This window comes from Bos javanicus, chromosome 2, assembly GCF_032452875.1.
Source record: "Bos javanicus breed banteng chromosome 2, ARS-OSU_banteng_1.0, whole genome shotgun sequence".
NCBI lineage: Eukaryota > Metazoa > Chordata > Mammalia > Artiodactyla > Bovidae > Bos > Bos javanicus.
In genome coordinates, this window is record NC_083869.1 from 124850994 (window position 1) to 124868373 (window position 17380).

Here is a 17380-nt window from a genome sequence, read left to right on the forward strand (position 1 = left end):
CTGATAGATAGAGTGCCTGATGAACTATGGACTGAGGTTCGTGACACTGTACAGGAGACAGGGATCAAGACCATCCCCAAGGAAAAGAAATGCAAAAAAGGAAAATGGCTGTCTGGGGAGGCCTTACAAATAGCTGTGAAAGGAAGAGAAGCGAAAAGCAAAGGAGAAAAGGAAAGATAGACCCATTTGAATGCAGAGTTCCAAAGAATAGCAAGGAGAGATAAGAAAGCCTTCCTCAACAATCAATGCAAAGAGAGAGAACAATAGAATGGGAAAGACTAGAGATCTCTTCAAGAAAATCAGAGATACCAAGGGAACATTTCATGCAAAGATGGGCTCAATAAAGGACAGAAATGGTATGGATCTAACAGAAGCAGAAGATATTAAGAAGAGGTGGCAAGAATACACAGAAGAACAGTACAAAAAAGATCTTCACGACCCAGATAATCACAATGGTGTGATCATTCACCTAGAGCCAGACATCCTGGAATGTGAAGTCAAGTGGGCCTTAGAAAGCATCACTACGAGCAAAGCTAGTGGAGGTGATGGAATTCCAGTGAGCTATTTAAAATCCTGAAATATGATGCTGTGAAAGTGCTGCACTCAATATGCCAGCCAATTTGGAAAACTCAACAGTCGCCACAGGACTGGAAAAGGTCAGTTTTCATTCCAATGCCAAAGAATGCTCAAACTACCGTACAATTGCACTCATCTCACACACTAGTAAAGTAATGCTCAAAATTCCCCAAGCCAGGCTTCAGCAATACGTGAACTGTGAACTTCCAGATGTTCAAGCTGGTTTAAGAAAAGGCAGAGGACCAGAGATCAAATTGCCAACATCCGCTCGATCACTGAAAAAGCAAAAGAGAGCCAGAAAAACATCTACTTCTGCTTTATTGACTATGCCAAAGCCTTTGACTGTGTGGATCACAATAAACTGTGGACAATTCTGAAAGAGATGGGAATACCAGACCACCTGACCTGCCTCTTGAGAAAGCTGTATGAAGGTCAGGAAGCAACAGTTAGAACTGGACATGGAACAACAGACTGGTTCCAAATAGGAAAAGGAGTACGTCAAGGTTGTATATTGTCACCCTGCTTATTTAACTTATATGCAGAATACATCATGAAAAACGCCGGGCTGGAAGAAGCACAAGCTGCAATCAAGATTGCCAGGAGAAATATCAATAACCTCAGATATGCAGATAACACCACCCTTTTGGCAGAAAATGAAGAACTAAAGAGCCTCTTGATGAAAGTGAAAGAAGAGAGTGAAAAAGTTGGCTTAAAGCTCAACGTTCAGAAAACGAAGATCATGGCGTCTGGTCCCATCACTTCATGGCAAATAGATGGGGAAACGGAAACAGTGGCTGACTTTATGTTTTGGGGCTGCAAAATCACTGCAGATGGTGACTGCAGCCATGAAATTAAAAGACGCTTACTCCTTGGAAGGAAAGTTATGTTCAACCTAGACAGCATATTGAAAAGCAGAGACATTACTTTGCCAACAAAGGTCCGTCTAGTCAAGGCTATGGTTTTTCCAGTGGTCATGTATGCATGTGAGAGTTGGACTATAAAGAAAGCTGAGCCCTGAAGAATTGATGCTTTTGAACTGTGGTGTTGGAGAAGACTCTTGAGAGTCCCTTGGATTGCAAGGAGATCCAACCAGTCCATCTAAAGGAGATCAGTCCTGGGTGTTCATTGGTAGGACTGATGTTGAAGCTGAAACTCCAATACTTGGCCACCTGATGCAAAGAGTTGACTTATTTGAAAAGACCCTGATGCTGGGAAAGATTGAGGGCAGGAGGAGAGGGGGATGACAGAGGTTGAGATGGTTGGATGGCATCACCAACTGAATGGACATGGGTTTGGGTGAACTCCGGGAGCTGGTGATGGACAGGGAGGCCTGGCATGCTGAGGTTTACAGGGTCGCAGCGTCTGACACAACTGAGTGACTGAAGAACTGAACTGAATACTGACACAGGCAGGAAATGGTGGAGGTGGGACATGAAACCCGACAGTTTCAGCCCTCAGAATGGCTAAGGCATTTATCATATTGACTGTACAGAGTGGTATACACATCTTTTCCCAGCTTAGACTATAATCTCCTTACTGACAAGTACGTTTTGTTATTGAGGTCATATTACAGTGCCCTGAATGGCACAACTGTTGTTCAAAGAAGCTGCCTTCTCTAATTCTGTCATAGTTCAGTACAAAAAAATTATGTAGTTAAAATAACCATTTGTTCTGTATTTTTATTGAAAAATGTTTAATATTTTGTCTTCCAACTTTGCTTGTTCCTTCTTTTTACAGCAAACTGTAATTGTCATCATACCTTCTTTCTTTCTTTTTTTTTTTTTTCATACCTTCTTTCATTTAGCCTCTTCTTATAAGTGTTTTGAGAGTCACCTAGATACTTCTACAGATTCCATTTGTGGCTACCTGAGTCTTTAGGTATGGGCTGGGGCCTTAATCACAACAGTAATTCCAAATCAGAATGCTTCTTGGGTGCTTTGTGGCTTTTTCCATGATGTTTATACACTAAACTGGTAAGATCAACTGTGCTAAAAAGGACTGAAACCAGAGGGGGCAGGTTCCTTTCCAGCTTAGCAACCATTCCGTATCCATAACCTGGGACAGTGAGGTGCAGAAAAGAGAGCACCCAACTGCTTTTAGTCATTCATTGCTTTTCCCACATCCTGGTTGTGCAAGTCAAGCACCTTACTTAACCCTTTTGAGTCTTATTTCCTCATTAATAAAATGGGGATATGAACACACCTGGTATGTTTACTGCAAGTAACAAGTAAGATATAAAATACATAAAATGCCATACTCCATAAGGCATGAACTATGCCTCTTAGTTCTCGTCTCTTTCTCTTAATATAGTCTTTGTGCAGTTAACACCGAGTGTTGTTCTTTTAACTATGTCTTTAGAATCCTTTCAAGCTGAACAACTCTGCCTCGTTTGCTTTTTGGTGGAGTTCTACTTAGCTTCCAGTATTTAGGTCTTACCGTGTAAAATGTTTACTCTCCTCATGAACTTCCATCTCTGAGCTTTTAAACTCATTTAATTCTTTCCTTATGGCAGCCTGTAGAGTAGAAACAAAAATGTTTCAGCATCTTCTGTCTGCTACAACAGCAACAGCGTGCTTTGTCATCTGATCTCTACTGTGCTTAACTCTGACCAGGCAACCCAGAGAGAGGGAAGAAGTCAGGTGAACACAGAGTTCTGTGTGTGGCTCTGAGCCTGATGCACATTGCCTTCCTGACAACCTCTGTCTCATAATAAACCTGAAATCTCCAGTTAAATCAAAACCCTTGAAGAGCTCAAAAGAGAGACTGTAGCTTTTACAGTTTCCCAAGCATGTAAAAATGCTTTCCCTGTTATAAAAGTGAAATATGGGTAATTACTAAAATATACCACCCAAACTCCCTCCAATGAAACATAACTCCCGTTAAAAAATATGCTTTATTTCCTTGCAGCTTTTTGTACCCTGCAATACAGCAGGGATTTTCTCTTCTGTAAGTTTTGGTGACGATGTCCATGTTTTAGTTTGTACTTCTTGGTATTTTGTATCATAATTAGATATTTCACATTATACAAGAAGTAGAAATTTTGTTTATGGTTCCCCGTTCTAGTTGATGTCTTGTGTCCTTCAAATAAAGAGAGACAGACAAATGACAGATACCTTGTCAGCAGGGGTCAGTTTGGTCCAAGGTTTGTCAGCTCGCCGGTCATAATCGTGAGCATCTGTCACTTCCACGTATTCATTAAACCTCAGAATCTTCCTGGCAAGTAGTTCAGCCACAGTTGGCCTTTGACTGAGCTGAAAGAAATGGAGGCCCTCAGTTCACTATGCCAGGAGTCAGGCATCAATCATGCATTCAAACTGCCTTTAATCCAGAGCTTCAACTTTCACTGCACAACAGAATCACCTTGGGACCTTGAAACATGACTGATCTCTGGGTCCATCCTCAGATTCTGAGTATCAGGAATTTGTTTAACTCCATGATGCACAGCCAAGATTGAGAACGAAGAATTGCTATTAAACCAGTATAACCAGTGCTTCTCAAACTTTAACAGGCATACAAACCATTTGGGGATATGGTTAAAGTGTAGATTCTGACTAAGCAGATTTGGAGTGGGGCCTGAGATTCTGTAGCTCTTACAAATCCCAGGTGATGCCAGTGCTGCTGGTCCGTGGACCACATGTTGGGCAGCAAAAGGGTCCAGGCTACAAATTCACATCTAAGACACTAGAAGGTGAATCCACTGAATATGAAAGCAGTATCTATTAATGAGGGACATTAAGGGTGAATTTCCTGTCAACGTGAGTAATGCCCAAGACACCAGATTCTGTAGCAAATTAAGACTTAAGGGTGAACAATCAGTTAACCTGCTCAATCTGAAGCCTTTAAATCCTGTGATGGCCTTTAGCCACCCGCAGTCTACCAAGGATAATTCGTCTGGTCCTGGGGAAGGGGAGAAGTAGGAAAAATCAGGAGGAGATGTCTAGTTTCCTCGCTTTCCTGGGGACTCCCGTACATTTTAAAAAATATCTACAGAACGCAGACCAATTCTAAGAATCTACAGGAGGTAATTACCAACTAATAATGAGGGAGGCAAAGGAAAAATGGCTTACTCCCAGAGTTTAAGGGCTAAACAAGCCTGCAACAGAAATGATTCTACCCTAACTGATTTGGGACCAATGAGAAAATCTTACTTGGTTTTTCACACTTTTCAGGTGTAAGTAAGGGTCAATTCAGTTGTTTCTCTCATTAGAATATGAGGTTTGCCTTGGAAAAACAAGCACTACACACTCTTCCTGTTACTGTGTCCATACTCCCGCAGGTTTTAGTTGATACCAAAATTCCAGGTCTACTAAAGAAAAGGTCAAACGTGTGCAAATATTTACTGAACACCTTCATGTGCCAGGCTTTCTTTAAATAGTTAAAAAAAAAAAAAAAAGTTCTTGTAATGCTGTATTGTTTTCTATATTTTCATCATGTGTTCTGTTTTCACAGAAACCTATGGCAATTCAAGTCAAATTCATTTCTTTCCAGTCAAACAGGCCATTCACACACCAGACACAGACTGAGACTGAACACCTGGGGAGCGTACCTTTCTAGTGAGCCGACGTTTAATTTCTCGTTTTTCTGCCTGACGATCAGCTTCATTTTTAGCTACAGTTGATAGTCAGAAACAAAGAATATTACTTCAGAATGGCAATCAGCATATCAAACTTTTCAGTGATTACACACAGATAATTCTCACAGGCTCCGAGTCAGAATAAATACTAACTGTGGGCTCAAGACAATTTTCTTGTCAACTGGTGTAGTCAAACACTGGGTCGGCCAAATGCCCAAGGTAGGTGCAGGATACTATGAGACTATTAAAATACAGTTTTCTGGAGCATTCCAGTACACAAAACAATATCATAATGATTTTCTGTAAAGGAAGCTTGGGGAACTACGTTCCTTCAGGGGGAAAAATTAAGAATACTCCTTCCTTGGCTGGAATACTCTGCTCGGCCCTTGTTGAAAAATGCGTTTCTGTTATGTATATTAAAGTCAGAAATACACAAAGAAAATCTACACAACTTCGTTTCCATATCTGGACTCACGTTGTAGTATGTTCCGTTGTTCTAGTTCTTCTGGTGTTGGTCTCTGACTCAGTCGTCTAAAAAGGAGATAAACAGGAGTTTTGTCTATGTTAAATCACCCAACCCTGTTTATACAGATCTGTTTTGGTCTTAGTTTATGTTAGCCCCTACACTAGAAAGAAATCAAAAAATTTTCAGTTTTTGTTTATGAAACATTTTTCACACTGAAAGTGTTAATACATATATTACAATGTAAAAAGGGACTATACCAGCAAACAGGAGACTAGCTTTGATGCCAACAAGTTCTGTCACCACAGAAAAGCTTAGTTAGACTCTGAGTGTACTCATGTGTAAAATGAACATTTGGACTGCTTTTGTGACTCCCAAACAGATCTGCTCCTTCAGCATATGGGTTAACACAGATCCTCAAAGATATTAATAAAGATTCTGATTTTGAGGACTGAGATTTTATGAGTATGTGTGTACATACACATATATAAATATTTGTAATGCTTCCCATATGACTCTGATTCCCCTCATTTTACTTATTTATTTAAACTTTTACTTTTTGGCCATGCCTTGTAGCATGTGGGATTTTAGGTCCCCAACCAGGGCTCGAACCTGTATCCCTTGCATTGGGAGCATGGAGTCTTAACCATTGGATCACCAGGGAAGCCCCTCTCTTTTTTAAATTTTTATTTTGAAGCACTACTTTTTATTATTTGTTTTTGCCTGTGCTGGGTCTTCATTGCTGCGGGCAGGCCTTCTCTAGCTGTGGTGGCAGGGGCTTCTCACTGCGGCGGTTTCTCTTGTTGGGGAGTATGGGCTCTAGGAAGCAAAGGCTCAGTAGGTGTGGCCCATGGGCTTAGAATTCCCTGTACCCTGCACTGGCAGGAAGATTCTGATCAACTGGTCCACCAGGGAAGTCTTTCTTTTGATTTTTAAACCAGTGGTTTAGGAACCACTGGAATTTAAACTTGTCTCTTTTGGAGTTATATTCTGTAAAACCTATGATTTCAATTTTGGTCCTCTCGGAAATATTGATGAAGTTTCTTATTTCATTCCCAGATCTGAGATGTTATTCACCAATGAAAACTTGTCACTTCTAGAAACAGAAAGTTCTTCAATTCTTACTCTTAATGTATAATTCTCAACAGTATCTAATTATGTGCTAGTAACTCTTTAGTTGCATGGAAAACTCCCAGGACCATTTTATATACAATTTACAATTATATGTATTTCAAAGTTTTTCTTGTCTCTCTGAACAAGACCATCTTTTTTCAACATTCATTAAAAAACACAACACCACAGCTTTACTAAGGTATAAATGACATACAATAAATTGCATGATTTGATATTCTGACATATGTATGTACCTGTAAAATCATCACTACAATCAAGGGAAGGAACACATCCATCATCCTTGGAATGATTTCCAGGGCTGCTGTAACAAGTTACCACAAAGTGGATGGCTTATGAAGAAGATCGCTCAGTCGTGTCCGACTTTTGCGACTCCATGGACTGTAGCCTACCAGGCTCCTCTGTCCATGGGATTTTCCAGGCAATAGTACTGGAGTGGATTGCCATTTCCTTCTCTAGGGAACTTCCTGACCCAGGGATCGAACCCAGGTCTCCCATATTGTACACAGACGCTTAACCGTCTGAGCTACCAGGGAAATATTTATTCTCCCACAGTTCTGGAGGCCAGAGTCCAGAATCCAGGCGTTGGTAAGGCTGGTTCCTTCCGAAGTTTCTGAGGGAGAACTTGTTCCTGCCTCTCTCCCGGCTTCTGTGTTCTTCGGCTTTTAGATGCGTCAGCCTAGTTTCTGCCTTAGTCACCTAGCATTCACCCTATGTGTGTCTGAGTCTCTGCGTCCCAATTTCCCTCCCCTTATGAGGACACCAGTCACTGGACTACAGCCTACCCTAACTAATCTAGTATGTCGTTATTTTTCACTCGCTAAGTCATGTCCAACTGCTTGCAACCCCATGGACTGCAGCATGCCAGGCTCCGCTGTATTTCACTTTCTTCCCAGAGTTTGCCCAGATTCATGTCCACTGAGTTGGTGATGCTATCTATCCATTTCATCCTCTGTTGCCCCTTTCTCGGGCCTTCAATCTTTCCCAGCATCAGGGTCTTTTCCTGTGAGTTGGCTCTTCACGTCAGATGACCAATGTTCTGGAGCTTCAGCTTCAGCGTCAGTCCTTCCAATGAATATTCAGGGTTGATTTCCTATAGGATTGACCTGGTTTGATCTTGCAGCCCAAGAGACTCTCAAGAGTCTTCTCCAGCACCACAGTTCAAAATCATCCATTCTTCAGTGCTCAGCCTTCTTTATGGTTGCACTCTTATATTTGTAAGTGATTGCTGGTAAAACCATAGCTTTGACTATACGGACACTTTGTTGTCAGTAAAGTGATGTCTCTGCTTTTTAATGTGCTGTCTAGGTTTGTCATAGCTTTCCTTCCAAAGAGCAAGCATCTTTTAATTTCATGGCTGCAATCACCATCCACAGTGATTTTGGAGCCCAAGAAAATCCAGTATGACTTCATCTTAAATTGATTATATCTACACAGACCCCCTATCCAAATAAGGTCACATTCATAGGTACCATCTTTCCAGGCGGTGCAGTGGTAAAGAATTCATCTGCAATGAAGGAGTCAGGGGAGGCATGGGTTTGATCTCTGGGTTGGGAAGATCTTCTAGAGGATGAAATGGCAACCCACTCCAGTACTCTTGCTTGGAAAATCCCATGGACAGGAGAGCCTGGTGGGTTACAGTCCATGGTGTTGTAAAGAGTCGGACACAACACAGCACGTATGTACTATACGTACCAGAGATTAGGATTCATTTTGGGAGGTACAATTCTACCTACTATGACCTTCCTGACAAAGTCTCATTTCCTTTGTAATCACTACCTCCCTGCCTCCAGGCAAACACGTATCTGCTTGGTTTACTCTCAGCCCTCCTGCCCCCAGGCAAACAATGACTTGTTTTATGTATAGTTTCCATTTTCTAAAATTTTATATAAAACCATACAGTATGCACTCTTTTTGTCTAGTTTTTTTTTCACTCAGGATAATTACTGAGATCCATATAAGCAAAGGCATTATTAGTAGTTCATTCGTATTTACTGCTCTGTAGTATTCCATCATTCCTTTCCATTTCACATTATGCTCAAAATCCTTCAAGCTAGGCTTCAGCAGTACGTGAACTGGGATTTAGAAAAGGCAGAAGAACCAGAGCTCAAACTGGCAGCATTTGTTGGATCATAGAAAAAGCAAGGGAGTTCCAGAAAAACATCCACTTCTTCTTCACAGGGGCTTCCCTGGTGGCTCAGACAGTAAAGACTCTGCCTCAAATGCTAGGAGACCCGGGTTTAATCCCTGGTCGGGAAGATCCCCTGGGAAAGAAAATGGCAACCCACTCCAGTATTCTTGCCCAGAGAATCCCATGGACAGAGGAGCCTGGCGGGCTACAGTCCATGGGGTCGCAAAGAATCGAACACAACTGAGTGACTGACACTCACTTTTCTACTTCACTGACTAGGCTAAAGCCTTTGACTTTTGTGGATCACAACAAACTGGAAAATTCTTAGAGATGGGAATACCAGACTACCTTACCTATCTCTTGAAAAACCAGTATGCGAGTTAAAAAGCAACAGAACCAGACATGGAACAACTGACTGGTTCAAAATTGGGAAAGAAGTACGTTAAGGCTGTATATTATCACCCTGCTTATATACCTTACATGCAGAGTACATCATATGAAATGCTGGACTTGATGAATCATAAGCTGGAATCAATACTGTTGGGAGAAATACCAACAAATTCAGATATGCAGATGATAAGATTCTAATGGCAGAAGGTGAAGAGGCACTAAACAGCTTCTTGATGAGGGTGAAAGAGGAGAGTGAAAAAGCTGGTTTGAAACTCAACATTCAAAAAACTAAGATCAAAGCATCTAGTCCCATCACTTCATGGCAAATAGAAGGGGAAAAAGTGGAAACATTGACAGATATTATTTTCTTGGGCTCCAAAATCACTGTGGACGGTGACTGCGGCCATGAAATTAAAAGATGCTTGCTCCTTGGAAGGAAATCTATGAGAAACCTAGAGACTATATTAAAGACTATATTAAGCAGAGACATTAAGTTGCTGACAAAGATCCATCTAGTCAAAGCTATGGTTTTTCCAGTAATCATATATCGACGTGAGAGCTGGACCATAAAGAAGGCTGAGCACTGAAGAACTGATGCTTTTGAACTGTGGTGCTGTAGAAGACATTTTTTTTTTTTAGCATTTTCATTTATTTGGCTGTACTTGGTCTTAATTGTGGCATTTGAGATCTAGTTCCCTGACCAGGGATCAAACCCAGGCCCCCTGCTCTGGGAGCATAGAATTTTAGTGACTGACCACCAGGGAGGTCCCTGGAGTGGAGTCTTGAGAGTCCCTTGAGCTGCAAGGAGATCAATCCAGTCCATCCTAAAGGAAATCAATATTCCTGAATATTCCTGAATATTCACTGGAAGGAGTAATGCTAAAGCTGACGCTCCAATACTTTGGCCACCTGATATGAAGAGCTGACTCATTGGAAAAGACCCTGATGCTGGGAAAGACTGAAGGCAGGAGGAGCAGGGGCTGACACAGGATGGGATGGTTGGATGGCATCACTGACTCAATGGATGAGAGTTTGAGCAAAGTCCAGAAGATAGCAGAGGACAGGGAAGCCTGGTGTGCTGTAGTCCATGGGGTCACAGAGTCGGACACAACTGGGTGACCAAACAACAACAAATGATTAATGATGTTGAACATCTTTCCATATTCTTACTTGTCATCTGTGTATCTTTTTTCATAATGTGTCTTTTAAAGTCTTCTGCTTCCCCCACCTTTATTTCTGTTTCTAAATTTTTTTAAAAATTATTGTTTTTGGCTGAGCTGGGTCTTTGTTGCTGCACGTGGGCTTCTCTAGTTGTGGTGAGAGGGGACTACTCTCTAGTTGCGGCGTGCAGACTTCTCGTGTTGTGGCTTCTCTTGTTTGGAGCACGGGCTCTAGGGTTTGTGGGCTCCGTAGCTGTGTCGCCCGGGCTTAGTTCCCCTGAGGCATGTGGAAAAAGTATCTTTCAGAGAACAAAAAATTTTGATGAAGTGCAATTTATCAGTGTTTTTCTCTAAAGAATCATGCTTTGAGATCATATCTAAGAAAATTTTGTCTAAACCATATTCTTCTATATGAGTGAGTCTCTTCCTGGGCTGTCTCTTCTGTTCCATTGATTTCTTTGTTCATCCTCCTTTATGTCAATTTCATAGTGTTTAGGTAACTTTAGCTTTATAATATGTCTTAAAATAAGACAGTGTTAGTCCTCCAGTCCTGTTCTTTTTCATAGTTGCTTTATATTTCTGACAACTGTAGAATCTGTTTGTCAGTTAAAGTCCACTAAGGGGCATTTTGATTGGAACTGCATTAAATCTGATGTCTTGATAATACTGAGACTTGTGATCCATGAAAATGTTATTTCTCTCCATATATTTAGGTTTTCTTTACTTTCTTTACCATTATTTTATATTTTACAATGCACAGGTCTTACATAATCTTTCATCAGGTTTATCCACAATATTTAAAGGTTTTTTTATGGTATTGTAAATTGTTATTATAAATGTTAATCTCTCATATTTCTGCATTTCAATTTCAGACTATTCATGGCCAATGTTCAACAAGCTCTTCTAAGACTATTATGACCTGGGAAAAGATACTCAATGATGAGCAACTATCTGTGTAATAAAGCAAAAAGGAATCTATTATCAAAGATTGCCATTTTTGGATAAAATGTACAATGTGTCAGGAATATAGTAAATAATAATGTAATATCTTTGTATCGAGACAGATGGTAACTAGATTCATTGTGGTGAGCATTTTGCAATGTATAGAAATATTAAACCACTATGCTGTGTACCAGGAACTAACATAGTATTGTAGGTCAACTATACTCCAAAAATCAAATAAATTCATGGAAAAAGAGATCAGATTTGTGGTTACCAGAGGCAGGGGGTGGGAGACAGGAAACTGGATGAAGGTGGTCAAAAGGTGTAAACTTTCAGTTATAAAATAAATATTAGGGAGGTAATATAGAATGTGATTAATATAATTAATATCTATGTTATATATATCAAAGTCATTAAGAGAGTAAGTCCTAAGAGTTCTCATCACAAGGAAAAAATATATTTCCTGTTTCTTTTATTGTGTATCTATAGGAGATGATGGATTTCATTAGACTTATTGTGATAATCATTTTATGATGTATGTAAGTAAAATCATTATGCTCTATATGTTAAACTTATACAGTGCTGTATGCCAAATATATCTCAATAAAATTAAAAAGAAAAAAATCCCCATTTTTAACTAATTCCTAATCTTGATGACCTCCTGGTAATACTCAGAGAGCCACAGGTCTGCATTAAGATTGCCATCTTGGCCAACAGCAGAGCCTGGTGTCTGAGGTAGGAGAGGAGAATATATTTTAATGAACAGGCATCCTTATTTAATTATTTTTAAGGACTATGCCAAGAGTTCCACCTTCCTTTTCCTTACTCTACCTAGAGAAACATCTGAGGTGGGCAAACTTGTCTGTATACCTGGGCTCTACTTGTAGTACATATGCAGGAAGCTGGCTTGCATTCAGTTTCTCTATGCTTTTGGTTCCAGCGACTTGAAAAATATATTAATACTAACACTTTGAAAGGAGGCAGTTACATGGAACATGTGAAATAGATACAATGGAAATTGTGGGTGTGATATTTAACTGGGCTTGGACCTCAGGGCTGAGCAACAGGATAAATGCCAGAAAAGCCTTGCTGTCCTAGGAACCACCTGAATTCTTAGAAACTAAAAAAAAAAAACAAAAAAAACAAAACACTTATGTGTTTTTGGGGCTTCCCTAGTGGCTGAGTGGTAAAGAATCCACCTGTCAATGCAGAAGATGTGGATTCCACCCAAGTCAGGAAGATCCGTTGGAGAAGCAAACAGCAACCCACTCCAGTATTCTTGCCTGGGAAATCCCATGGACAGAGAAGTCTGGCAGGCTACAATCCACGAGGTCACAAAAGAGTCAGACATGACTCAGTGACTAAACAACAACAACAGCATGTCTATCTTATGGTGTAAAGCTCTGAGAGCTATCTAGTTCCTTAATTTCCAGATTCATTGAAGATATCCATCTGTGTACAACATGTACTTTTTTTTAACTATGCTTTTTTTTAAACTAACTTTTTAAAAAAACTGTTTCTAAAATTTTTTAAAAAAGGATATATGAATGCTCCACCACCAAGTAAGTCTCTAAGACATTCTCCAGGCCAGAATACTGGATTGGTTAGCCTTTCCCTTCTCCAGGGGGTCTTCTCAACCCAGGGATGGAACCCAGGTCTCCCAGGTAACCTGGGTTGCAGGCGGATTCTTTACCAGCTAAGCCACAAGGGAAGTCCAAGAATACTGGAGTGGGTAGCCCAGTCCTTCTCCAGGGGATCTTCCCCGCTCAGGAATCGAACCGGGGTTACCTGCATTGCAGGCAGGTTCTTTACCAACTGAGAAATCAGGGAAGCCCACATATACTGGCATAATCAAATCAGATCAATATATTCTAAGAAAAGGCCTACCTGATCAGTGTGTTCCCAATCTGGTGCCGGATTTCATTCCACTCCTCTTTGCTTTTTCGAGGCCAAGAATTCATGTTCATTTCTGGTTCACTAGGTTTGTGGTTCAACTTCATGGCCAGCGTATCTTTCCTCTTCACTTTGTTGGCCAGAGCACCTTTGCACAAGAGAAAGAAAAACATGTAGAAGCTTCAGGCTCAACCTTACCTGGAGCTAGGTAAGAATCTGAACAAACATTATCAGAATCCCAGCTTTCTAGTTGGCCTCCAATGAGTTACCTAACATAGAGGTTGGGGTAAAGCTGAAGATATCTAAAAATCTTTGCAGCAGATGGACATGGGTTAACTCTACCTTTTCCCTTCTACCAGTTCTCTCTCTACATTTTCTTCTTAGTAAGAGTTGTTCTAAGAGGGATCATCTAAGCAGGGGACAGCCTCTGAATTACAACAGAAAGGCATTCGAACTAACACACCTCAGATGGTTCTCCTCCTCCTAAAATTGCTTTCCATTTTCAGGAATCAGGATTCTATTATTCACAGATGGGTACATATGAACATATATATTTTTTCCTTTGCCCCATGAACATAGTTAAGTTTATAAGGCTGAAGGAGAGTATCACTTCTGTCTTTTCCACAAAGCCCAAACACTAACTTCCCTTTACTCCACATTCTTTAATACCATCAAGATAAACATTTTTTAAATCAAAACTAAACACATAAAACCTGATTGACTCAACCTATTGGGCTCCCTCTGACTGGCTTGTATGACGGAACAGCAAGGACAAGTGTCTTTCCCAGAGGCTTCCAACAGCAGTCAGCCAGATGCCTGGGTGGGAGAGGGTGTCTGCATCCATGCATCTTACGCTTGCTAAGACCACACACAGCTGTATCTGTACGAGAGCCTTCTCCTTCTCTTTCTCTCCCCTTCTTACTATGATGGCTTTCATCTTCGTCCTCTTCATCTCGGTACTGAATGGGACCTTCTGAATCAGAGTCACTCTCTTTCCCTTCTTCTTCCTCCTGCAGACACTGCGGTAGTTTAGGAATGACTGAGGTAGATGCTACGTCTTCATCGAATGCAAATATGTGGCTTTGCTCCTCCTCTTCTTCATCGTCTGGACTAACAAATTAACATAATTACATTTCCCTTTCAGAGACATAAAGAGTAATTGATTTGCAAGTCAAAGTATTAAATAACTGAAAAAGTTCATGAATGAAATAATTTATAGTTTTTTTCCTTATTTTTTTACAATCTTGCTAAGAAACTTTTTAGCAGCTATTAATCTGAAGGGCTCTGGGCTCAAATCCCAGAGCTACAACTTATTTACTAGATTTTAAGTGACCTAATTTTTCTGTAAATGGGGATGATACCTACCTGTTGGCTTGTTGTGAGAATGAAATAGACAAATTCTAGAATGCACTAGTGTCTGGCACACACGGCCTTGATGACCTATATATAAGATGCTAGTCTGCTTTGGTGTGACTAAATGAGAAGACTACACAGCATCTGACATAGTACTTGGCTCAGGGAAGACACTCAATAAAAATACTGAACCCACTTCTCAAACCAAGGAAGCAAAGAGAAGTAAAGATGAAAACTAACTTTTCCCCTTTACATTCTGGAGGCATAAACTATGACGTAACCTACTTCAAATTCCTAAACTGTCTCTTTCCAGGATATGAAATAAGTAAGACCAGGAAGTACAAGAAATTATGGCAGAACAAATAAAAAGGAGGATACTGAAACAGCTCTACAACAATTCTTTTAGTAAGACAAATTTCCAGCTTGCCAAGAAATGTTACCCTTCAGTCACAATTTGTCTGAATTTTAAAAAGACGGACAAAGTAGGAATAACTACTGAGTGGGGACAGATGAACTAGAGAAAAGATGAGCAGTTCCAGTCTACAGAGCTGGAATACTGAACCATTTTTCAGAGCTCCCTTCTTTTTCTTTAGGTTTCTCCCTGCCCTCTCTACCAAGATCATATGCCAGGCACTCGAGCTTTCAGATTTGTCTAATTGCATTCTCACAAGCTTATGAGGTCGGTATTATTCCTGTTTACAGGCTGCACAACTAAAGAGCAGGAAGGTCAAGTGACACACACTACTGTAAGCTAGTAGTAAGAGGCAGAGCTGGGATGTGAACCCAGAGCCAGCTTACTCCAAGGTCAATGTTCTGAAGCACCACGTTACACTGCTTCCTCTATAAGACATAAAAATGCACAGTGGTTTTAATTTTGAAGTAGAGAAATTTGTAATTTCTGTATCATGGAAATTTCTGCTATGGAAACAATGTCATAGAAATGAGCAGGGTAAAAGTCCAAATTCAAGAACGTGTCTTATTTGTTGAGTACTCTTCTTAAGTTTGTTCACATTTTCTCTATAAGTAATTTTTTCCAAGAAAGGCTGGCTAGAGTAAAGAGGGAACAAGAAGCAAGCTTGAAAGGCACTCACACTTTTAGCATTTCAATAGTGATGGGAAGTGACCTGGTCCGACCCAGGGTACTGCTGTCCTCAGAAAAGTTGTCGCTGTTCTCGAAGAGCAACGAATGAGCTCTATGAGAGCCCTCCAAGGGAGGAGTCATGGGAAGTGGGCTGGTTAGGGCCTGCTGGATTCGGATGTGCAGCGGGACTGGGGGCAGCCTAGGGGGTACCTGGGGCTCCCCGAAGCTGTGGTCCAACATCCTCTTGGGTACTTCCCTTTTCTGGCTTTCCTGCTGGGGAATCTCCTGCGGTAGGTCTAAGGAAGGTGGAAACTCAATTTCTGGCACAACTTGGAAAGTCTTAGCAGGGAGTAGAGGGGATTGAGGGGGTTCTGGAGGTATATGAGCAGGCAGTGGGGAGGAGGAGGGAGTCAGCAGGGGTTCAGAGCCCACAGAGCATGCGCTCTTCTCTCTCTGATCGCTTGGTGCTTTTGTGGCGGTGGTGGCAGCAGCAGACTCTGAGGTGGGCACCAAGGCTGATGGAATGCCTCTCTTCGGTGGTAAAGGTGGGGATGGCTTTGATAACAACGTACCACTGTTTATTGCTTGGGACAATTCAGCTGGAAAAGAGAAAGCAGTACCTCAATTTAAGATGGTTTTACAGTGCTTTGAGGGGCCAGCCCAGGACCTAGAATTAGAGCTGAGTTCAGTCTTCATCTTCCGTGCTAATTATACCATTTTATGGCTTTGCCATTCTCTACCTCATCGTGAAACAAACAATTAATATTTAAATATGTAGAAGGTCCAACAGACATATAGAGGTGTGAGATGACCACCACCTTAATACTCTAATGAGAAATTTCTTACTTTTTTAATAGCAGACATGACAACTTTTTATGACTTGATCTTGGTGTAGATAAAGTTAATACAAAAAGAAACAACAACAAAAAAATGTGGCTAATAAGTTCTTTTGTCTAACAACACTTCATATTCTTATACAACAGATCATCTTTACCATCTTACAGAAGGAAAAACTGTGGCCCCAAAAGTTAGGTGGCTTGCCCAAGATCATACTACAAACTGCTAAGGACTCAGCTAGTTCCCAGGACTCATTCTTATGAGGTTCCATCCTCTGGATTCCCCTGACTTTGTTTTTCACTAGTACCCACACCTCTTCCTGTCCTTTACATCCAATCTGCCATCTCCACTTTTCAGTACACACGGGCTCCTTGACGACAGGGCGTCCCTTGTCTCCATCAGCATATTCACAAGGTGGGGCACAGTGCCTGGCACACAGTGGTCCTCAACACATGTTTATTAGATGAGAGGCCCCTCCCCGTACCATGGCAGTATATATCCTTATGTGACCCCCCAAGCCCACACGTCTCAGGTGTCGATTGAGCGAAGTCCCTTTTAGAACTCCAAATGGCTTTTAAGAAGTGGATCATCACATCACAAAAGATCAACCTGGCAAAATAATTAAACAGCAGTTCTCTCTCTCTCTCTTTTTTAACTTTCTAAACAGTAGTTTTCTTGGTCACCAACCTCCGACCCTCGACCCAAACCCCTCACTTTGGTCCCACCAATTGTTTACAAAGGTTTTATATGTCTTACCTAGACAGCAACACCTCAAGTTTCCCTAAAATAAAAAAATTTAATTGCTCTAAATCCCATTCCATTGGCAGCATTCAAAGTAAAAGTCTAGCTA

The 17380-nt window shown here is 40.9% G+C and overlaps 1 protein-coding gene across 12 annotated transcripts in view; it reads right to left on the reverse strand.

Annotated features, from left to right (window-relative positions):
* The window catches only part of PHACTR4 (phosphatase and actin regulator 4), a 109476-nt gene that overhangs the window by 4466 nt on the left and 87630 nt on the right, over positions 1-17380 (reverse strand). For all 12 annotated transcript variants that reach the window (XM_061390858.1, XM_061390804.1, XM_061390850.1 and 9 more), the window contains 7 exons: positions 15704-16292; positions 14182-14369; positions 13254-13407; positions 5625-5680; positions 5123-5184; positions 3690-3827; positions 3013-3089 (listed from right to left, as the gene is read on the reverse strand). In XM_061390858.1, coding sequence (XP_061246842.1) covers positions 3013-3089; positions 3690-3827; positions 5123-5184; positions 5625-5680; positions 13254-13407; positions 14182-14369; positions 15704-16292 — 1264 coding nt within the window. The remainder of the gene's footprint in view (positions 1-3012; positions 3090-3689; positions 3828-5122; positions 5185-5624; positions 5681-13253; positions 13408-14181; positions 14370-15703; positions 16293-17380) is intronic.